General features: G+C 47.3%; 1 protein-coding gene across 1 annotated transcript in view; it reads right to left on the reverse strand.

Annotated features, from left to right (window-relative positions):
• LOC149363586 (tetratricopeptide repeat protein 28) overlaps positions 1-24319 on the reverse strand; it is a 116840-nt gene that overhangs the window by 18066 nt on the left and 74455 nt on the right. Inside the window, exons 2-19 of the mRNA XM_089573572.1 lie at positions 20885-21229; positions 19351-19498; positions 18216-18488; positions 17260-17525; positions 16315-16656; positions 15384-15608; positions 14938-15038; positions 14554-14770; positions 13877-14056; positions 12936-13139; positions 11387-11647; positions 10494-10709; positions 9114-9329; positions 5549-5774; positions 4322-4611; positions 3037-3274; positions 1539-1738; positions 547-1044 (exon numbers count right to left, since the gene is read on the reverse strand). Of these exons, the coding sequence (XP_089429698.1) occupies positions 547-1044; positions 1539-1738; positions 3037-3274; positions 4322-4611; positions 5549-5774; positions 9114-9329; positions 10494-10709; positions 11387-11647; positions 12936-13139; positions 13877-14056; positions 14554-14770; positions 14938-15038; positions 15384-15608; positions 16315-16656; positions 17260-17525; positions 18216-18488; positions 19351-19498; positions 20885-21229 (4446 nt within the window). The remainder of the gene's footprint in view (positions 1-546; positions 1045-1538; positions 1739-3036; positions 3275-4321; positions 4612-5548; positions 5775-9113; positions 9330-10493; positions 10710-11386; positions 11648-12935; positions 13140-13876; positions 14057-14553; positions 14771-14937; positions 15039-15383; positions 15609-16314; positions 16657-17259; positions 17526-18215; positions 18489-19350; positions 19499-20884; positions 21230-24319) is intronic.

Consider the following 24319-nt stretch of genomic DNA (forward strand, 5'->3'; position numbering starts at 1 on the left):
GAAAGAAGCTTCAGTCTTGAGAGAAACCAACCGTCTCTGACGGGGCACCCCTGGTGCAAGGAAGACGAAAGAACCTGTGGAACTTTACTATGATGTTGCACCAATGTGCTTCAATACTAAAAAAAAACTTAGTCTTCAAGAGCCCATCACCTTTTGAGGTAACTGACTCAACCTTGCTATTTCTGGTTTGAACTTGGCTCCACTTTTCTACATTTTTAAAAGTTACCATGAATAATTTCTAACATGGCACATTAACATGGCAAAACTCAAGTAGAATGTTGAAAGGGCAATACAAACACATAGCACGAGGCTGAGTAAATGCAGGAGCAATACAGGCAGTTAAGCAAAGAACTTGAACAGAAAGATGCCTCACACGGCCACAAAAAGAAACTAAGGAAATGTGACAGATTAAAAAAAAAATAAGGTGGCATGCATGTGCTGCATAAAAACTCCTCATCAACACAGCGCAAAAATTTCCAGATTTCTAAAAATTTTTTAAATCCTAAAGATGTAAATAAGCTCGCAGGGATTTACAGACCCACTAACCTTAGGATTGCCGACAATCAGCGAGATGAGTTGCTCCCCGGCACCCGTGGATGAGAATGCTGCAGCTCTCTGCTGGCCATGCTGCTGCTGCTGTCTTGCCGCCTTGGCACGCTGGCAGGCACGCAGCACTGACAGCGAAGGCAGCACTGTCAGGCTGAACCTCTCACACAGGTACTCGGTGGAGCCGTTTCCACGAAGCATCGCAAACGGCACCAGGTAGAGATCTCCGTCGGGAACGATGAGGAGGTCGCGACCCGCAAACCGGCTGAGCTCTTCTTCCGCGTGGCCGACGAGCAGCTCGTAGAGCGCATGTAGGGACGGCGGTCCCGGCCAGTGCGGTCGTGGAGCACGCATGCTGCCCGCACGGCTGGCAGGACCGGAGGTGACGCTGACGCTGCCCACGCTGAACAGGCTGCTCAGGCTGTAGTTGGAGCTGTTGAGGAGGTGGTTTCGGTTGCCCAGGCGGCTGAAGCCTGTGCCGCTTCGGCGCTCTGGGTCCTGCACGAGTTTCGCAAAGTGAGACAAGCATCGAAATTGTGCTTTATTTCTCTTTTCTTTTTCTGAATAAAATCTAAGATGAGAAAATCTAGAAAATCTAAACCTTATCTCTGTTTATTTCACAAGTTCCACAACTTTCCAGAAACCAACCAATTAATTCCACGTGTGCATCGCATTTCCCACCATAACCACCCGAACGCTGTTTACCCTGAACGTGCACATACCACCACATTCCAGCAATCATTTTTCTCAAAGACTTCCCGTGACTGGAATGACCTCTCTGCTGAAGTGGCCACCATCATGAATCATCGACTGTTCAAGACCACTATCAAGGAAGCCTATTCATCAACATAATTTTTGTCCATTTTCTAATAATGTATAATATTTTTTTTGCCGTGTTATCCCCACCCCTCATATAATGTCCCGAAAGGGACCTTTGAGGAATAAATAAATAAATAAGTAAAATCTACAAAAAGCAGAGACAAATTGCTTGCCTGGCCAAACCGGTCGCTGGCTTCATCCCAGTGGTTCTGGCAAGCGTCCTCTGCATCGGGATCCACCCCCAGCGATTCTCGCAGGGCCAGAAGGTGACGCTCGAGGAGAGGCGCTTTCTTGGGAAGCTTGCCATCCTTGTCGGGCAGCAAGGGTTCGGACTGGTTCTCACTCAGCGGTGTTTCGGTGAACTTCACAATGCCTGCCAAGAGATATGAAAGGGACAGTGAGGAAGATTGTGATAGGTCACCACTGTTATACAGTAAACTATTCTGACAGAAACTTGAAAGTGTTTACTTACACACTGCATGACTGCCATAGCAGAGAAAGAAAGAAATGGGAACAAGCAGTCAGCAAGCACTAGTCAGCACAGGAGCATGGAGCATTCAAAGTCTCATAGTTCACACTCTGCGGATTGGAGCATCTCACAATAGATCTTACTGCCAGCATGTACTACGACAAGAAATAAGAACAACCTAGCGATACCCAAAGCAAGAGAGCTGGTCACCTGTTTCTCTATGACAGTGGCCACAATTCCACAAGTCAGACACACTCTTCCAATAAGTATATGTCTGGCTGAGAAAGCAAAGTTGCTCACCAATTAAAAATTTAGTCTTTTCATGATAGCTCTCACTTTGTTTGTCAGTAGAAGTGCAAGACTCTTTTCTTTATACTGAGTGCCTGAAATTCTGTAACGTCAACTTCCCTGCTTAAAGTGAAATGCAGGAAAACAATTTAGCAACTTTTTCACTACTGAGTGAAGAAAGCGCTCGTGTCGTCCACTCTTTCTGTCCATGTTTTTCGCGCTAAAATTTTGCAAGATGTATGTTAACCAACTCGCCCAATATGCAGTACTGTTAGACCACCTAGAGTACACCCCTTGTTACTGGTAGCCATAGCTGGTCAAACTGGTTTAAGGAACAATTCCCAGTTGATTCCAGTTGGCTTTCAGTTGAGTTCCAGTTGCAGTCGACTGGAAACCAACTGGAATCAACTGGGAATTGTTCCTTAAACCAGTAAGACCAGTTACAATTTTCGCCTGGTCATAGTGATGTCGTTTCATAGTGATGTCGTCGCAGAAATTAAACTGTTCCAGTGCTATCATTGTTGCCAGGGTGATTGGAGCTTTGTCAAGCTGCTATTGTGCAGCTTTTTCTCCTACCCCCCTTTTTCGTCATGTATATTTTAGTTTGGTGAAAATAAAACTTATTGATTGATTGATTGATGTTAGTGACTGGTCACTAACATGCGACGACATCACTATGAACAAACCGTTTCCATATGGCCACCTCGTGATGTGTGGTCATGAGACGTGGCGACATCAGAGCATACAGAAGATGTCCCCACCACTGGTGCTGTCACTGCTAATGCCAGAAAGGCTTCTTTTCGAAAAAATGCTAAACATGCAAAAAAGTGCTTGGACGTAAAAAAGCATGAACACATGCAGGTGAATTGTTTTAATGCCAACAACTACAAATGCGCGGCCATGTGCTGCTGTACCTTTGTGTGGCACCATGAGCCAGATGAGCAGGTGCCCGGCGGCCAGGCTGAAGTAGAGGACGGTGGCCTTCTGCCGGTTCACCACCTCCAGCAGCAGTGCCAGGCTGCTGGGCACACAGGCGCTGGATACCAGGGGGCTCCGGCGGGTCTCCAGGGCACGCTCCGCAAAGCTGCGGGTCCGGCTGCGCTCTGCGACTAGCAGGGCCTCGTCCTGTCTGCCCAAGGACACCAGCACCCGCTGCGTAGGAAACAACCACTTAAGACGTGAGCAGCCACTCAGTTCGACCTGGCCAGTCAGACAAAAGGCTGTGCAGTCTAACGAACGAAAATTAAAAGGTGGAAATGACTGCACTGTTTCATTATTTACTCCGAAGGATGCACAGCATTGCCTGAAAATTTTATCTAATACTACGACAGGATGGAAGTGAAGACAGCACAAGGACACAAGGGCAAAGACAAAGATATGGAAAGAAGCACTTATTAGCGCTCATCTTGCCTATTTCTTTCCCAGCATCCTTTTGTTTTTGTGCTATCTCTGTTCATTTTTCAATGACATACAGGAGATCAAATATTTTTAAAAACAATGAATGAGGATTTATTTACAACTATACACCAAAGAAACACTGGCTGGAGAGCGTCAAAACGAGAGGCTAGCTTCTCCAGGATTGACGGGTGTCTGTGACCTGACCTTAACGAAGCAATCGTCCTCTCCGCTTGCCCACCCTCACACACAAATCACCATCACACACCGACACCGCTTTCCCTCAGGGGGGGGGGGGGGTAATGAATGCTTCCCAACTTTTCTTGTAACGTGCCGAGCTGTCCTTCCCTCGGACACAGTGGATGGCTCGTAGTGTTGTGCCACGAAAGGAAACTTAGGGAGCATCACTAGTGTGAAATCTTTAACAATCTCCATCCCCATCATGTCTAACCAAAAAAGCTCATTTTCCTACCGGTCCAATACATTGTACCAAGGCTACAATAGTGCTGCTGACATAACGCATTATCTACCACACTGAAGCAAGCACAAAATTTGGTTTTCCCAGCTGTATTTTAATTCATGCTCCACTGCTGCTGTGGAATTAAGATGCTACATCCAGTGCCACACCACTTCGAGTAAAGAACCAATTTTTGTCAATGTCTGGCTTTATAATTTGTGAATGCGGTCTTCCGAACATTTCGATCACCTGGCAGTACTCAGATATATGTATTCTCCGAGCTCATGCTACAAATGAAGAGAGGAATGAGCGAGTGCATCGGCAGTGAGAAACAAGAACCAGCTTGCCTGCAGCGCCTGCGACGTGTCACCCAGGAACTCTCCAACAAACGGGTCACTGCCGCGGTGCTCCCCGAGAGTGGACGCTGCCATCAGTGCCTCCAGCAAGTCGTGAGCGCGAGCAAGCTGCTGCTGTGCGCCGTCCAGATCGCCCTGGAGCCAGAGGACCAGGCCGAGCCGCTGGCGCACGCGGGCTTCTTCCTCCCGCTTCCCACCCCCGAGCTGCTCGCACGCCTGCAGAGCCTGCTGCAGGTAGCTGCATGCTTGGTTCACGTGGCCCAGTGCATGATGCACACGGCCTGCACATGTAGAGAAAGGTGATGGAATAGAGCATTAGAAATGTACAGGAGTATGCTGTGGCAGGCTGGTTTATTTTTCTCAAACGTTCGAAGAAGCACACCCCCCCCCCCCACCCCCAGAAAATCAATTAAAGAATCCCACTGCAAGAAGTGCACACAACAGCAATGGTGTGGGTAACAGCGTGGAATCTAACTGTGCCCCAATAAATCATTTATAACTGACTTTCTTCACCCATTAAAAAGTTGAGGTCACGTGAGGCATACAAAAACTGCCATAGATAGCTGTTTGCTCACTTGTCATTTTACTCTTACAGATGGCTAGTGTAAGAGCTAAATTGAATTAAAACGACGAAGAAGCAAATATACTGTAGCTTTTATAAGCCTTGTAAGATCTAGCTAAGCCTTAATTATGATGTCATAGCTCCAACTACGATGTCTATCACACATATTGACTAGCGAAATTCACACACACACAGGACAAGAGAAGGCGACAGAACACACGCTAGTACACGCTAGTGTTTTCTGTCGCCTTCTCTTGTCATGTGTGTGTGAATTTCGCTAGTCAATATGTGTGATACCGACTACCAACTAGCCCAACTTAAAGCTTTAGCAGTTATGATGAATCTCTAAGCTCTAATTTATATTCATTACATCAGTTCAGCTGCTTAAATTGAAAATGAAACTGAGTTGAGAAGCAATTGTAGATCTTTTCATGAGAAACCAGTGAATTCCGCTATTCCAAACAGAAAATATGCTATAAAAAATTTTAATGTCTCAATCCCTTTAATTAAGACCCCCACATGGTGCACAAAGCTCGAATTGCTTTCCAAGGCTTGAATTCCCTCTAAGACCACTACACGGTACATACAGCTCGAATTGCTTGTCAAGGCTTGAATTTGAATGTCTTTTTCGGGCCAAGCAGTTGCTGCACACTCACCCAGACTGCTGTAGGCCTCCGCCTTAGCTGCTTTGTCACCCAGCTGGGCGGCAATGCTCAGGTGCTGTTCCTGCAGCGCAACAGCCTTGTCGTAGTTCTCTAGTGCCTCGTGAGTGATGCCCAGGTTTCCATAAGCACGCCCCTGAGCAGCCATGTTGTTTGTCTCCTCGGCTATCTCAAGGTCGACTTGGTGCCAGTGCAGAGCCCGGTCATACGCTCCCATAGCCTGTGAGGAGAGGGAATGGGTGGATATGAACGAAAAGTTATCTAACATAAGAGAAGCCTGAAATGGCGCCACGCTTTATTCATGGCGCAAGCATGTCATATTGTGCATTCGGAAGTGATGTTGCATGGTTCCTCTTGCCTCTGTTGTTCAGTTACTCTGACAAGGTGGGAAGCCCATGTCATGAATTAGTACGGTGTTAAACACTTCCATGCAAAGAGGACTCAGGCTGAACAGTCTTGTATCATTAAAAAAAAATGCAGTGCTGCACAGTCAAGTGTGACCAGCAAAGCCTCATATGCAATGCTTATGATACTAGCTAAACACACACGATAAATCTAGAATAGGTCTTTAGATTTAATACTTGGCCTATATTACCTTCAATTTGACTCTTGGTTGCCTTTCGCTCATATGGCCAAGCACCTCTGCAATAGCATGGCATCTTTACAATGGACAGCCATCAAAGCAGTACTGCTTTAGCTTTTGTTAGCTTTGCACAGTTCTTGACGCTACATACGTGTTGTGCCAAACTCATGCCGGGCATACAAACAGCAGCTTTCTCTGCAATTTGTCTGTTTTGCTGCTTTTTCTGTTCTGTAAGCACGTTAACTTTCTGTCCAGTTTTCTATTCTGTTTCACTAGTAGGAGAGCCTCAATTATGGCAAACCCATCCTGCCAGCTCTTTCCAGCATTTCTTCTTACTTTTTTTTTACATCTTCCATGGCGCCAGTGTGGTTTTCACAGCATTATGAAAATAAGCTATATACACATGTTTTCATCTGAATAGCTCTACACAGAGAAGACGGTACAGTAAAGCCTCATTAATACGTACCCGCTTACCAAGTAGTTGCGGTTAAAATGTAGTTGTGTGAATTCCCCGGCGTAGCCACCATTGAAACCAATGTACTGGCTGACCGCTTAAAACGTAGTAGCCCATGAACTGCCTACCGCTTAATGCGTACTTGCCGTCGCGGTTTGGCTGGCGCCATGCTATTACGCAAAACGTTTTCCGCCTTTCCGAAGAGCATTGTCAACGTGCAAACCGCTGGCGATTCAACACTGCGGCCATTTCGGCCATGTCCCGACGAGCGCAGCGATGTCCATGTCAAGGGGGAGCCCGAGAAGCGTCGGCCACTTCTGCGTTCTTGCGCGCGAATGCATCGTCGCCAGCCCTATCGCAGTAACCATCACCGTCACCCCCCACTCTACCCATGTCATGTGATCTCGCTACACCTCGAGGAAACCTCGCAGCGCGCGTGACGTGTTGTGGATGTGTTGCAGTTAGGCAAAGTGCGTCTTTGTTCCGTGTGAACGCGAACGGTGGGCACCATGCGAAGCCTATGCGACCGAAGTATCGCGCGCTAACAGTTGAGGAGAAGTTGGACATTATTCGTTCAATTGAAAATGGAACTACGAAAAGTGCACAAGCGCGTGCGTGGGACTTGCCGTTAACAACAGTCTGCGGCATTTGGAATGCTCGGGAGAAGTTGAAAAGCGGGGCCCTGTCGAATATGAAGAGGTGCCGCTTGAGGGGATCAGCTTTTCCAGAAGTGGAAGAAGCTTTAGTGCTGTGGTTGAAAAAAGCAAGGTCAGAAAACCTGCCTGTCACCGGACCTCTCCTCGCCGAAAAAGCGGAAGTGTTTGCGGCCCAGCTCAACTGCAAAGACTTTTCGTGCAGTAACGGTTGGTTGGCCTGTTTTAAAGCACGCTACAGCATAAGTTCGAGGGTGGTGTGCGGAGAGGCAGCACACGCGGACAAAGAGGGTGCCGAAGAATGGCAGAATGGGTTACTTCAACAAGAGCTGACCAGCTACGCCGCAGAAGACGTTTTCAACTTGGACGAGTCGGCGCTTTTTTACCGACTTCTGCCCAACAGGACGCTGGCGTTCAAGGGGGAACACTGCACCGGTGGCAAGCTTTCAAAAGAAAGAGTATCAGTTGCTTTTGCGGTCAACATGACCGGGAGCCAGAAGCTGCCACTCCTCGTCATTGGAAGATACGCCAATCCAAGGTGCTTCAAAGGCGGTCGATTGCCCTCGGGCGTTATTTACAGGAGCAACCAGAAAGCCTGGATGACTGCCAAGCTTTTTGAAGAGTACATCCGGCTTTTGGATCGGCGTTTCATGGCAGAAAAAAGAAAAATCCTGCTCGTGCTTGACAACACGTCCTGCCATTCGGAGTTAACAAACTTGGGCGCAATCAAGCTCTTCTTCTTGCCACCCAACACCACGGCACTTGCACAGCCTCTCGACCAAGGCATCATTCGTTCGGCCAAGCACCACCACAGGAAGAACCTCCTACGCAGAATGCTCCTGGCGATGGAAAGCGGGAAGATGTACTTAATTGATCTGCTAGGTGCGGTGCACCTCCTAGCGTTCTCGTGGCAGCAGGTTGATCCAGTAACAATACAGAACTGCTTCGCGCGCGCAAAATTCATAGTAAGCGCAAGCGATTCCGAAGTCTGCGATCCCGCCGATGACTGCAACACCCTACTAACGGAGGTGTTGGAACGACAGGGTGGTGCGGAGGCTGTGAACTTCGAAATGTTCTGTGAGGTCGACAGCGACGTTGCAACCACTCCAGGCTGGTCGGACAGCGAGATTGTCGCCGCAGTTGCACCACCCCAAGGCGGTGAGGAAGACGCTGAGAAAGAGGACAGCGGCGACGAATTGCCAACCGAAGATTTTAGCCCCACTGTAGCGGAAGCTTCGCAAGCATTGGCGGTAATGAGGGCGTTCGCCGAGAAGAGGGGCCTCATGGAAAAGCTTGCCCCCAGTCTCTCCAATTTTGAGACTGCTGTTGTCGCCGCACGGCCGCCACGGCGGCAACTGAAGATGACCGATTTCTGGTCGGCGGCACAAGAATAAAGTGCACGTACGTACGTGTATTTGTTGGATATTTACTGTGCCTGAATTTCTTCTCTTTTGGGGCGTGAATAATGGCAAATTTTTATTAGTTGGTTAAGGTGTACTACCGGATAGTGCGTACTATTCCCGCGTTCCCGCCAACTACGTATTAACGGGGTTTTACTGTAGAAAGAAAGAACACGACATATGTACTACGTCTCGTAATGCGATACTACATCTTCCTTGCACCAGGTGAGAGTATGTTTGGGGATGCATCATCAAAAGAAATAAAACAGAAAGGCTCGGCATATTGACGTGTGACTAGCCAAACAAGTGCCACACCCAGCTAGTGTACTTCCAGGAGTCTAGCGATGCCAAGGAGACAAGGAAACTTCGGAGACAAAAATAACAAATTTGCGAGAGATCTGACAAGAGGCCATTCAGTGAAGAGAGCATAGAGACAACTGTAAAGTGAAAGGAAAAGGCAAGCACTGACCTGGTAGACGGCACCCATGCCGCAGGCGGCATCGCCCCGCAAGGCTGGGTCATCCTCCGCTAGCGCCATCTGCCGCTCGAGGCATGCCAGGGCCTGCTCGTAATTACCCAGCTGCCGGTGCAAGGCACCCAGTTCACCGTATGCTGCTGCCTTGCCCGGCACTGCGCCTTCAGCCGTCTGCTCGTGGGCCACCACGAGGCGTTTCTCCAGACATACCTGCATCATGGACAGAGAGGGGAAGGAGTCAGTTTTAGTGATACCTTGAGAGCAGAAGAGACACTAGGGAGTGATAGAGAGTTAGACTGGCTGATGAGATTGGAAAATTTGCAGAGATATGATGGCTGTGGCTAGCACAGGACAGGATTAATTGGTGGAATACGAAGAGGGTATTTATCCAGCAGTGGACATTGTTACTAGACTGATGCAGAAATGACAATGAGGACACATACACCTGTCTCTAGGCCCCAACAATCCCCCCCCCCCCCCCCCCTCCATGTTAGCACACCCAGTGCATCATGCATTTGCCACCAAATGGCTAAATTACAACAAAATTAAAATGAAGGAATGAACTGTGCACTTCCCACCAGAGGGCCTTACAATAACCCAGTGAAAGCTAGAATGACTCATGCTTTTGGTTGTATTCTAGCCAGAGATTATGAACATAATGAAGGCAGCAACAACAAAAAAATGGCGCACGTGCCTTTGAATATTTCAATAATGCATCAGGCCACCACCAGATTATAGTATTACCTTGCTGCCTTCTAGCAGTCTAAGAATGGCTGATGAAACTCAAATACTGCAACTAAAAAATGCATCAGTTTCACCACTTTATGATGTCATAACTAATGTGCCAAAGCTTCGTGTACCTTTCTGTAGCACCATTTTTCATGCTTTTGGTATCTTATATACAAAGTTTGCTTCTAACTGCCTTCAGTTTGCAAGAATTTTCAGACCACACTTAATAAAATATTGCATATTGGTCCACACCTCCAACAGCCTTGATGTCCTCCTGTTTGACATTTAACTCAACTTTTTCTAAATTAAATCTTCCATTCCATTCAAGAGAACATTCAGTTCAATAAGCCTCAGGCTCAGTGTTTTCCGTTCATAGAACTTGCCCTAGTTGACATTCTTTCACACACCACCTGTAATCAACTACAGGTCACATGATTTGAAAACCTCCACCCACACTTCTTTCCCCTGCATTCTCCAAAAATCATGTGCGGGATGTGGATACTTGCTGCACACACATTCATCTACAGATAGACATGGAGAAGGCAGAAGTTGGGAAACCATGAAGGAACAAGTAGATGAGATGCTTTACTGTATAAGGACACTCACTAAACCACATTAAGCTATTCCAGAAATGAAGCCGCTCACCAAGGCCTGCTGCAGGTTGCCAAGGCTTCGGTATGAGCTTCCCAGGCCCCTGTAGGCCCGTTCTTGGTCCCGGGGAGACTGCGCCTTGATGGCAATGCTCAGGTACTGCTCATGGCACTTGACCGCCTCCTCGGGGTCTCCGAGGGCATCGTAGCACTCGCCAAGGCTGCCATATGCACGGCCTTTGTCCAGCAGAGTGCTGCTACTGCTCCCAAGCTGAGGAGAGAAGGAGGGCACAGATCAAGGTCAGCTCCATGCATAGCATACATGTTAACAAGAGAACAAAAGTAATGCTACAGCAAGGCCATGAGTTAAGACCTCTTGCATTCATGACCTTTTCTATGATAAGATAAGGTCTCATAGATTAAGTAGAAGTGAGTCTGTAGTTGCAGCACACCACAAGAATGTGGAAGAACAATGGAAGAATACCACTGTGCAGCAGGGTATCTTATTTGCTCTTTCTTGTGCTTCTCTAACGGGAGCTTTCATAGAGAAGTCTATGTATTTTATGAGGCTATCTTCTTCTTTGCCTACTCCCTCTTCTTCCAAGCTAGCCCTAATAACATGAATACTGTCACGGAAGATAGGGTGACAAGTCGCTAACGAGCAGAATACAGCAGCCAGCCAGCGCGAGACACTTCAACGTCTCCTCTTTCATGCGCCACCTGAGAACACCAGGTGGCAATACCTATCCTCCTACAGAGAGCAGGCATGTGTACAGTGGATACTTTAAACAAAGGTGCTCTTACTGCAGGCTACTCTGGATGCACACTTGTAGTGGTGGAGACAGACAGATAGACAAAATATGTAAACATAGGAAAGGGATAAATGTAGACACCAAATGCATTCAAAGCATTAAGACCGAGCTGTAATCGCATCGCTGCAGTCATCACCTGTTCAAGGAGTGCGAGCTGCTGTTCGAAGTAGCCGATGGCATCTTCGTAGTGGGCCAGTCCAAGACGAGCCAGGCCCAGGTTCCCCAGTGCCTGAGTCTCGAGTGGGCAGTCGCGCAGCTGGCGTGCCCGCTCCAGCTGTGCCTGGTAGCAGCGCAGGGCCAGACCCAGCTGTCCCAGTGAGAGGTGCACTGCACCGAGGCGTCCCTGGGCAAGGCATTCGCCACGCACATCACCCAGCTCCTGCTGCAGGGCCAGCTCCTGGAAGAGCAGGAACCGTGCAGAAGGGAAGGAGTGTTATCGTGATACAGCAATCCTGGGGATCACACAATGACGAAGCAGTGAAACACGAAGCAAGGAAGAGATAAAAGGAATTGTGGTCACTACTCTGTTGGTAACTGAACAGCGAAGACAGACGAACTTACGAAGAACAAAAAGGCCGCTAGATGAGTCAGGTCAGAGGTTGACCACTCATCCAGTGGCCTCCTTGTAGTGATGCAAAACTATCGATAGTACTATCGATACTATCGATAGCAGAAAAGACTATCGATAGTACTATATCGATGGTACTATCGATAGTTCTTTTGATAGTACTATCGATAGCCGTATCGATACTACTTGCTGTATACAGTACTATCGATACTATAAAATCAACCACGCGTACCCACTGCATCCTAAACTTGGTTTCCCGAGTGTGTGGTATGGAGGTCATGGTATGAGTAACTGACAGGACTCGCCCGTTTTCGCAGCCTACACGTCACCGAGCTCTGCAGACGTTCCCTACGTAAAGTTGGTGGATAAAATGTTAGCGTGTGAATGACCTAGTTGCGAAGCATGTGTGCGAAAACCATTTCTGCAGCGGTTACGTCAGCAAACCAGCACAACTTGTGCTGTTTGTTCTTTCATCGGCCGCAGTTCCATGTATTTTTCCGAACTGTCCCATTGCACGTTAAGGAACCCCAGCTGGTCGAAATTTACCCGGAGACCTCCAATCAGGTATCATAAATGTTTTGGTTATATCGCTGACCAACAAATGCATAATATCAATATTGGTGCTATCAACAGTCTTAGCATCGACAGTTACACTATCGATAGTCTTGCTATCGATAGCGGTACTATCAATAGTAGCACTATCGATAGTAGACTATCAATAATACCATCGATAGTCTATCGATAGTAGTACTATCGATAGTTTTTCACACTATCAATAGTTTAAAAAAAACTATCGATACTATCGATAGTCAATTTTCCGATAGTTTGCATCACTACCTCCTTGCTCTCAGTTTCGTCTGTTTGCAGCATATCGTTAAATCACCAACCTGGCCAGCTTTCTGCATTCCTTCAAAAATTTCACAGCACTGAGTTTCAAGACAAATCTAAGTGCCCCTATTTCACTCTTTTTCTTGGCTTTTGCATCCGAGCCTCTAAATTAACGAATTTTACATTCGAGATGGATGGAAAGTCAGGCTCTACGACTAACATTCAGTGTCGCTGATTTCACTTGGTAGCCTTCTGGTGCTACTGTTAGAGGTTTTGCAGCAGCGTTTACCTGCGTATGGTAGCCAAGGGACTTGTCGTAGCACTTGAGCTGCCTGTGGCACAGGCCCAGGGCACCGTATGCTGCGGCTTCAAGATGGCGCTCTTTGGACTGCCGCACTAGCATCAGCTGCTTCTGGTACATCTGCACTGCCTCCTCGCTCTTTCCCATCTTCATCAGCACATCACCCATGTTGCCCAGTGCACGGAACTTGCCCTGCAGTCACAGAGAGCAGGAAAAAGACATGAGTGCTGCGTCAATTAGGATTCACAAATATCATAGCGAAGAACATCAGGTAATCAGCTAATTTACTACAACACTGCTACCACCGTTATAGCACAATGTTTCTTTGGCCCATCTTAGCGCTGTTACATCATTTACATCTACAAGTACCAACCAACCCATACCAGCCCTCTTCTAGTCCCACTTGTATAATGCTTATGGCACCACTTGTGTTCTCCTTTCCAAGGTCAAATGACAAAACACTCATATATCTAATTACTGATTAAGTCATAATAGCCTAATACATTTTCTCGCAGTGCCTAATTCAAGGTTTGCAAGGTAATTCAGAGAACTAAAGCTTTGAAAGTTCCACTAACTGATAATAGTTATTAAGGCACAGAGACAGTATCCATGGGTGTGCACTTCTCACTGGCTAGTTTTACGTGCAAGGCAGTTGTTACTTGTACACCAGCAGCAAAAAAACACATGCTCGTCAAATGCTCACAGTGGCACAATGATAACTCGCACAGCAGTCATGCAATGTTTTCTTTAACTCACGTGTCAGATACCAAGCTATAACAAAAGGTATTGCTGCCTACAGACGCTGCGGTTATTGACATGAGAAAATCTTGGCAGCTAAGAGAATCTGAAAGTCAAGTCAAGGCCCACATTTTCGGAGGATGCACGTGTATTAAAGAAAACTTTCGATGACACATTGAAGGTGTATGCACCTGCAAGTTCCGCGAGACCTGTGACAAGGCGAGGAAGTACTTCTGGCACTCGTACGCTGCGTCCAAGTTCCCCAAAGCCAGATGAGAAAGGCCCAGGTTGCAGTAGGCCCGCCCCATGTTGACACGATCGTGTAGGTTCTTGGCCAGTGTCAGATCCTTTTCATAGTAATCAATGGCATCCTGTTGGGCAAAAAAGAAAGGGCAGCCAGCGATTTCAGCCATCTGCTGGATACACCACAAAAGTTAGCATTATGCACGTGGTTTCCAGGTAGACATCATGAACGTAACACAGAAGCATATCAGGAAAATATCTCTATTCTGCCACGTTGCACCGCCTTAGTGTAATGCAGTTGTCCTTTCTTTCAGATCTTTGTTTAGGTAAACACATCTCATTCGGTAAACACATGTCACTAACAGCTGCAAATTTATCAAGGGAGGGGGGGTGCTTTCACTTTTTCACTTTTTCGTCTCCCTAAAACGCTTTCAAATGCTGTTTCTTCTTTCCTGCTGAAAAATTTTTGCTGGAACACTGCTTTTTTTTATGACAGCAAAGAAAACGAAAGCTTACTAAACAAGATCTCTGTCAGCTAGCAGAAAAGATGTGAATGTGAATACAGGTTCAAAGCCCTCGAGTGAACAGTGCTACGTGAAAACCTTTGCCACAAGTAAATCCGCACCTTGTAGTTTCCCAGGCAGTAGTGGGCATAACCCAGGAAGTGGCAGGCTCTCGCTTGCGCTTCGGTGTCGCCCATCTCCTCGGAGAGGCGCAGGTAATTCTCGTAGTAGGGCACGGCCTGGCCAAACTCTCCACGTGAACTGTAGCAGTTTCCCAGGTTGCATAGGGCGCATGCCTCACCCGCGGCATCCTTCAGCTCCCGTGCTATGTTCAGGTGGCTAAGAAGAGACGCAGAAAAGAAGAAAGTCAGAAACGCTCAACGAAATCAAATGCTGGCCAGTAGAAGCCAGAGGGACCACCTCATGCATAACAACAATGTAAAGAACAAGACAACAGTCCATCACTTTGAATGAGAAGAAAGAGAAAGGAGATGGAATGGGCTTACCTGTGGTAGTGAAGAAGGGCCATTTCGTGGCGTCCCAACGCTTGGTATGCCACAGCCAGGTTTCCATGTGTAGAAGCCTCTGCACTGCGGTCATTAACCTCCTGCAATGCATTTGGTACAAAAATGCATGGAAACAGTTACCACGAATAGAGGTAACACTGAATATTATACAGCTGTTCTGTACATATGAGGCCTCATGACATTTACATCAAACAAAAGCAGTTCTGAAGACGTCCCCTGTATAATTCATTCTGCAGAATTCAGAGTGCACAAAGCACTTTTATATAAGTAGTCCTTGCCAGAAGTGCAGAGAACAGAAAAAAAAAAACTAGTAGTGAAGCAGCATGCAGATGTGTCCCATCGCACCCTTACACCTCCGCTCTACCATCATAGACTGCTGATGCGTGCTTGCACCAGCAACACATTATTGTTTCCTCCTTGGTTACCTTGGAGATGGTAAGTTCCTGCTTGTGCAGCTGGACGGCCTGCTCGTAGCAGCCCATGGCACTCTGGGCGTTGCCCATGTTGCCATAGGCACGACCCATGCCCGCCCGGTCCCCCAGGGACCTCGCTATGTTCAGGTGTGCCTGGTGCAACTTGAGCGCAGCCTCGTAGTGGCCTGCCAGCTGGTACACAATGCCCAGGTTGGAGCAGGCACGCCCTTCAGCCACCTGCACACACCCACACAGATGTATATGTATGTGTAGGCCCACTCCCATGACAGGCACCTTCAACACATGGTTTCTGGAGCTCTTATCAGAGACAACAGGCAGCTGTGCATGCAGTGTGCATGAGATAAAGAGGCAAAAAAAAGCAACAATGAATAAAATACTCTGCATAATGTATTATTGTTTAATCTATCAAGCCATTCCTGCTTCCAAGATAATGCATCTCCATGCAGGTTGAGAACATTTCACACATCTGAAATTTCGGTGGCTTGATAACAGTTTCTGCTAGACTGCGCCTAGCCGCCAAACCAAGAGTTTATTCAGTTTTCATTACTGCAATAAACATAACTAACAACCTTCTAGCACCACAGTTCAATATGCTCTCCATATGGGGAATACAGGCAATGAAGTAATAGCAGTAGCTACACTATATGTCTTGTCATGCCATCAGAGTGCTCAAACAAAAACACACTGGCTATACACATGCAAACCATGTGACCATACAAGAGACATTCTCAAGAGCATGCAATTTCTGGTGCGCGTGGACAACATTCTCACAGGCCAGCAGGCAAACACAGGTGTTTTCATTTGTGACAAACCATGCCTAGTAATGCCGTTTAACTTTGAGAAAGTACCATGAAGAACGATCGCTGTAAAGTTTTTTTCAGCAGCGCTGTCAGGTGTAAACAGGTAGCACACCGCCACATACCTTGTCCCTGGCAGCGAGGGCCATGTCCAGCTGCTTCTCGTGCCACCGCCGTGCCTGCTGTCCATCGCCCATGCAGCGGGCAGCGTGGCCCAGTCCAGCGTACGCTCGTGCCTCGATGGTCCGGTCGCCCAGCTCGCGCGCTATCCTCAGCACCTGCTCATGGTAAGAGCGTGCCTGGTCGAAGCAGCGCCGGTAGTGGTGCGAGGAGCCCAGGTTCGAGTAGGCGCGTGCCTCCTCCACTTTGTTCCCCAGCTGCTTGGCCAATCGCAGGTGCTCAGTGTGGCACTCCACAGCACTTTCAAAGTCACCCATGGCCAGGTACACTGCACCCACGTTGCCCACCTGAAACAGGCATTATGTAAAAATCATGCAAACTGCTCAGCTGCATTTCCTTAGAGGCGAATCACAAAACATGCTCATGTGCTATGCAACATCAGTGCACGTTAAAGAACACCGGGTGGTCATAATTATTCTGAAGCCTTTCATTACGGCACCCTCTTTCTTCCTCCCTTCTTTATCCCTTCCCTCAAGGCACGGTTGAGGTGTCCACCGAAAAATGAGCCAGTTACTGCATCTTTCTTCTTTCAAGCCCCTTGCATTTCTTCAGGCAGCATTTTAACTGTAATAACACTTTCCAGATATCAAACATAGTGTCTGAAACCATTTTATGTCATAGGAGATGTTGGGCTAGTTCAGGAGACAATACATGAGAAGTACACAAGCAGACGGAAGTAAACAATGCACTCTATAACCTTCTAACCATCCTCAGCGCTGCTTCATCAAAGCTTGGAGGTAAAGAATATGCATTCTGGTAGTGATGGCTAATGGGATTTCTTAAAAACACACAAAGTTCCTTGATTTCTGTTACGACAGGCATGATTTCACTTCAAACCGCATGCTGCGGTTACTTTGGCCCACATTTATATAAAATCTACATGTACATACCTCCCGAGCCTCTTGTAGCCTGTCTCCCATCTGTCGTACAAGTTGTACACACTGCTTGTGGCTGGCCAGGGCATTCGGGTAGTCTCCTATGGCAGTGTACACATGCCCCAGGCTGGTCAGAGCCAGGGCAGCTGCCTGGCTGTCTTTGCACTTCATGGCCAACACCAGCTGGTATCGGTGGCTGGACAGGGCCTCCTTGAGGTTGCCCTTGGAGAAGTGCGCCGAGCCCAAGTTGCCGTGTGCACGACACTCCCCAGCCTGGTCATCTGCACAGCACACATTTGTGTCACCAACACTTGAAAGAGCATCTTCATGATATCAACAATAAAACAACACATAAGATTTTTCAGTACCAGTTACAAGGGCGCCAACTGAATGTTTTGAACAAAGACAGAATGGTGAATGGGATGTGTTCCGGAGAAGACGCCATCTATCCATTGATATGAAACACAGACAAACCAATGCTTGCACCGATAAGCAAAATTAAAGCATAATTAAACCTTAAAAAGGCAGCAGCAAACATTCCACTGAACATTCCACTGAAATTGAGATTTGCATTTTCCTGTTGCACCAGAATGTTTTTGCATACTTCATTTCTCATTTTTTATAAATATTCCACCTATATGGCCTTTTTTTAGACTGCACATAGTATGGCTCATTATGGCATAGTTTTGGGTGCGCCCAATTTTGTGAAACAAATTCCATTAGTGAGCTAACAAAACGATTCCGTTATTGCGATAGTGTCAAAAGCACGTACAGGTATGCATCAATGTTATATACCCTGCTGTGCTGATGAAAAATAGCTGGTGTCCCTGACTTCCCCTGACTTCATCTCCAATTTGCGATGCAGCATAATAAAAAGGCAACTTTTCGAACAACATCTTTCTCTTCACCTATGATATGCAATATCAAAAGCACACACTGATCGACTTGCTGATCGACACTGATCGACTTACTTAAAGACTTAGCGACTGCCAGGTCTTGCTGCATGTAGGCAATGGCACGATCGATGCTGTTGAGCGCCCAGTAAGCTGAGCTAAGGGCTGAGAAGACGGAGCCACGCAGCTTGAGGCTGCAGGTGCCAATGTGTAGGGCAGTCTCCAGCAGCACCACAGCAGCTGCGTGCTGGCCAGTGGCCAACAGTTCCTGGCCAATCACAGATGTCATCACAAAGGGCGACTTGTCTAGGCGCATGGACTGCAGCTGCCGATACGTTGGCTCCAGGGTGGCTGCAGCAAGCATTCACGTAAGAGTTACACAACAGATTTATGCTCTCTGGTAAGTACGCAGCGGCAAAGAAGAGTGCTTAAGGGGGGATGAGGGTCTTGAAAACTTTTTTTTATTTCTTAACGTATTTTCCTGAAACTTAGCACTGGGTGTATCATTGAATGCTGATTTCGAATATGCATTTAGATTTCAAATGACTCAGCTGGAAGGAAATATATGGCAAAATAAAATATCCTAATTAGGTCATTTCTTACAGGCCTTTATAGTAATTTATCAGTTAAAGAAAGATTTTTTAAGAATAAGCAGACATTTGCAAAGGCCCAAAGCACATCCTAAAGCTAACAAATTGTCTATAAAATCATTTTGTTGATCATAAATAAGTAACAAAGTTGGAAAGAAAAAATGATGTGGCAGTAATTAGCCCACACTTGGCCTAATTGCTAATATATCATGTTTAAAGGAAAAAAGAAAGCTTTAGGATGTGCAGTGGATCTTTGGAAATGCTTGTATATTTTTAAAAAAGCGTCTTTTAACTGCTAAATTACTACAAAGGCCCGTAAGAAATGGCCTAATTTGGATGTTATTATACGATAAATTTTCTTCCAGGTGAGATATCTGAAATTTAAATGTATATTTGAAATCGGCATTCTATGATACACCTGTGTGCCAAGTTTCAACAAGTTATGTCGACAAATAAAAAACAAGTTTTTAAGACCCTCATCCCCCTTAACTTAAACATATACAAACTGCTTTCATGCAGCCTTACTAAAGGTACAGGTGCACTGAGGCGCACTGATACCTAGAGGTGGCAGAGCAAGCAGGAAAATTTTCCAGCAAACAGACAGTGCTGCAATGGCCACTCACCCCTGAGAGGTGATTTCATAGCTGCCTCGACCAGACCGGCCAGCAGCTGGACAGATTTTGAATCCTGGTTGAGCCCAGAGGCAAAGGCAGCCAGGGCATCAGCATGCCTACCCAGGCACTGTAATGCCACACCCTGTCGGTAGTAGGCCTGCATGCAAGCAAAGAAAACAGGGCATGATGAAGCAACTTTTCCAATGACACCCACAGCTGATTGGCACTTAAGATAATCCAAAGCACACTGTGATGTACATCCTAGTCTAAACTGCAGACCTTAGCTCATCAGTCGGTCAGCAGAGCTCATGCACCAGGCCAACAAGTCTTCCTTTCTACCAAAGCTTTTTTTATAAGGCCTTTCTCATGTGGTAGAGCACATGTACTTTGTCAAACCTTGGCTGGACAGCAACAAGACATCAAAACAAATGCGACAGGTATTGTTTGCATGTAATGTCCCAATAAAAAAGAAAGCCAACTGGAACTTCCAGGAACTCAAATGGAACCAATTGAAATCCATTTGATCTCAGTAGTGTTTTCAGAAGTTCCAAATTACTGTTTTGAACTGGGGCAGACCTCCACTACAGTATTTGCCTGTGATGAATGTTATTACGAATGACTCGCTTTGGGGACCAATATGTTCATACCAACAGGCTGAAGTTACGTACGTGCACCTCCAGTCTAAGGCAATTGCTTGTTTGCATTTAAATTTGACGCCAAAACGCCATTTGGAGGATGGTTCTGCCTGTTAGTATACAATTAAAAAAAAAAAAAACATTTACCACAGGCACAGCTCATAATGGAGCGGGAAGATATGCTTCTATGTCAAGAGAAGGTACTAAGGCAATTGCTTGTTTGCATTTAAATTTGACGCCAAAACGCCATTTGGAGGATGGTTCTGCCTGTTAGTATACAATTAAAAAAAAAAACATTTACCACAGGCACAGCTCATAATGGAGCGGGAAGATGCTTCCATGTCAAGAGCAGGTACATACTATGTTCTACGCAGATCTTACAATGGCTTCTTTGTATCTATCCTGTTGCTTAGGCTGCAAGGTCCTTTATACCTGACAAGTATCATTAATGTCGCAACACCTGACGGGGTTGTTATCAAAAGTACGAAGGCCATTTCACAAAAAGCAGGAGCAGTCTATGCAGTGAGGCCTTCTATGACAACTATGATGGCCTAAAGTACCAAATATTTATATTTTGAACTATCAGCTTAGAAGTAACAATGGAATTCACTGCGTGCAAACTTAATGTTTCCTTTCGTATAGGTGCTAGCCGAGTACTTTTTCAAAAGATCTGTACAGTGTCAGTCACTCATAGCGGGAACACGCAAGTGCTTCATTCTGCAGCTCGCACAGCACCAGCTGCTGATGCCTTGCATCGTGACCACACAGTGCTACAAGATCCACACACTGTAAATGAGTGGCAGCCATGCAAGTGACAAAACCATGAGCTCAAATGTTCTAGCCATGTGATGTTGACCCCATACTATGTGTGTCCAATCATGTACTGGGTGCAACAACCTGCTTCGTACCTTGGCCCACCGTGGGTTGAGCTCCCTGGCCTTGGCGGCGTCCTGGAGGGCTTGGTTGTACTTGCCAAGTCGCACATAGGCCGCCGACCGGTTGCTGTAGAGAACATGGTTTGCTGGGTCCAGGGCCAGGGCATCCGTGTAGAGCTGGGCTGCGAGCGCGAAGTCGCCGGCCTGGCAAGCGGCTGTCGACTGCCGCACCAGGTCGAGGAAGGCTGCACGCTGGCTGCTGCTTGTGCTGGCGGCACCGCCGAGGGCGCTGGCGGCGCCGCCACTGCTGCTGCCCCCAGCCGACGAGGAGGCCGCGCTGCTGCTGCCCTGGTCGCAACATTCCACGTCCACCTCAAGCTGCACACAAGTCAGGAAAGAGCCACAGTTATAGACACCAGTTAACCCGAGTGAAAACGTGAAAGCAATGCTTGGCATCAAAAAAAAAAAAAATTCCAAAAGCAGTTGAAACTAAAGTGGTCCCAACAGGTTCTAACCATGATTTTGGAAGTTTCCTGATTGGGAATAGTACACAGTGAGGAAATTTGTTTGCTTCATCCAAGAAACGCCTTAAATGTGCAACAGCTTCGCTCATGAAAGGGTACACACGAGTGCGTGGTTCCCGCACTTCGCGGAGTGCTACCGCCGAGCCGCACCAGGTGCATTCGCGGAAAGAGCAGCCGGCCAAGCTTACTGCGCATGCGCTTTTGCCGCCGATTCTCACCAGCTTTTGGCGGCAGCGCTTCGCGAAACGCAGTGGCTGCGCATTCGCGTGCCCCCTTTCATACTGGGCGACCCTGTACAACTTTCGCCAGAAATATGCTCCTTCTGCACGAACTTTATATACCTGAAAAAGCCACAGCTAGGAGCCACGCACAGCACACTGCTCGCCTACGGTCAATTCTGGTCACGTCTTAATAAGTGGCCTGGGAACTTTTGACAGGAGCTACACATTTACCACTTAACACTCCGGATATAATTATTCGTGACGGACCACACTCTCGCGGAAACACGCGAACCAAGAAAACACGCTGAGAGCAAGGCGATCTGACCATAGCGAGAACGTGTACTAGGCACAGCAACGAATATCGTTTTTGAACGGCAGAACATACTGCCCTCATACAATGAACCGACGCATTCTCGCGAATTTACTAGCAGGAGAACCGTCAAACGAAAACTTTACTCGCTCTCGCATTCAATAGGAATCTCATGCACGAAAAAACATGCCAAAAGCCGCGTTCTTCAATTTTAAATCGTGCGCCGGTCAGGGTGGCCGGCCGGCCTATCGTGCGTCGGCTACGGCCTTGTAATCCTTAGATAAATGAGCGGATAAACGCTTAACCATAAAACTTTTCATTCTTAATTTGATTGAATAACATATAAAAATAAAACATCCTTCTTTTCTTTTTAGAAAGCAGGCGTAGGACTTCTGTGGCAGCACGAACAATGAATCGCCATCGACATCAACAAAATCGCGAGAGCGGGAAATTTATGGACTTCATGGAGAAAATGTTTATTGCTCAATGGGGAAAATGTAGGCGACAAACTGTTGCAGATGTGTCGCACCATGCTTCGCTGTAACTGAAACTGCAGCTTTTGAGGCGACATATCTTCTGCGCAGCATGCGACGTGAACGCAAGCGGACTCCAGGTTCGTGCTGGTACGCCTTCGCGCCGCGCCTTTGGTGAGTGTGGCAGAGTTCCGCGCGTACCTTGAGTTGTTTTTGCTTACCACAGCGTAGATGCGCATAAAGGCGGATTAACGCGATTTTCGACCCAGGAAGTGGCGACTGATGTCGCACATGCTTTTTGCTCCTCTGAACGAGCTGCATCAGGTTCCGGCATGTTGAACACGGACTTTTGTACACTGGCAAGTTCGTTTCAGTTCACTTCGCACGCGTATTACTGAGAAAGAATGACTACAGTCGGATACAACTAAAGAACGAAGCGGCAAATGCCCCTCAAAGGAGACACTCCTATGAGGTCTCTCAAACAAGGTAAAGTCAGTGGCTTTACTTGTCACACTGGAAACCGAAATTTGCCCCTAAAATCGAGACATTTTCACAGATGCGCTTCGTAAAAACGGATCTCAAGTGCACCTGGTCTTCCAATACATAGAAGCATCCACATTAGGTCAGCCAACAATGCAAAAGGCTATCCTATCTTAGTTCGTGATTCGACAAGACCACAGACGCAGGCCGGTTTGTGCAATCATGAAAAAAAAAAAAAACAAACAAGAGAGAGCACAGCGCACAACAAGGAGGAAGTAAATCATTTTTTTTTCCCTTTCCTCCACCAAGAGCACTGCGCATGCGCTCTCCAGCCGCCGCAAAACGACCACGCGAAGAAAGAAAGGGTCACGGGTTCGGCCTCCGCGCGGTGAAGCCAGCCATTCGCCCAATAGCAGATTTGCACGAACGCGCTGACGCGTATGCATGTGTATGCACACATTCGCGGCAGATGGGAGAAAAGTGGAGGGGGGGGGGGGGGGGGGGGGGGGAGCCGCCCTCGAGGCCGTCTCGATGGTCCGTGTAACTGCTCCAGTTGGATAACTTGTTGCCGGCCGGCGTGCCGTCGACCGAGGTGAGGTAACGTCGGCTCTGGCTTTTCCCAGGCATTGTTTATGTGTTTGCGTGCGTGTGTTTGCAACGCGGTGGAAAGAAGGTTGCGAGATGGCCTACAGCATGCGGGAAGCAGGTGCTTCGGGAAAAAAACAATAACAACGCAGTTAACTCGATCGGAGAATCGAAGAGGCAGCGGTGACGCCTGAAATGGTGCCAGTTCGTCGTGGACGGGTTCGGTGACTCCTATATATACGCCGGCTGACGCGACTAAAAGGACGGCCGCCGCCTTATTGAAGAGCGCATATATAAAGCTCCCTCCCTTGTTTCTTGGGCTTCTTATTTTACTCTTTAGCGCCGGCAGCATTCGCCGACCGCTCACCTCACGCATGCGCTGTCGACCTCAATCGTGGTCCTATAGCTAGTGCCACGCCCCCTCTGCAGATTTTGAAGGCATGCTGAAAAGGTTGTAAAGTTGAAAAAAAAAAAAACGATTTTACGAAACCGGCGATTCTGCGAATAGTACACGGACTTTGTGAAGAAAATGTTAACTCCCCGTTCAGAAAACGTTGAGTTTACGCATTTATGAGCTCGATTTCCCGAAACAGATATGCCAGAAGAGCCTTGTGAAGATATTGTGGCCTCAGGTTTTATCAAATATTGTGAAGATATTGTGGCGCATATCTGAACAGAGTACGCATGGTATAAAATCTACGGCCGTGTAGGATTCAGAGAGTGCTGGACACCAGCGCAAAAAGGTTAACCCACTAGTGGTCCTCCGGAAACGCTTCGCACACTTTTATAAGTTTTTATGCAGGGCGTCGTCGATATACTGTTGCCAAGTTCTGACTTTGCGCTCGACTGCCAATGTTTACCAGCACCATCAGCAT

The sequence above is a fragment of the Amblyomma mixtum genome, chromosome 2 (assembly GCF_055824585.1).
Source record: "Amblyomma mixtum isolate Tamu chromosome 2, ASM5582458v1, whole genome shotgun sequence".
In the NCBI taxonomy this organism is placed as follows: domain Eukaryota; kingdom Metazoa; phylum Arthropoda; class Arachnida; order Ixodida; family Ixodidae; genus Amblyomma; species Amblyomma mixtum.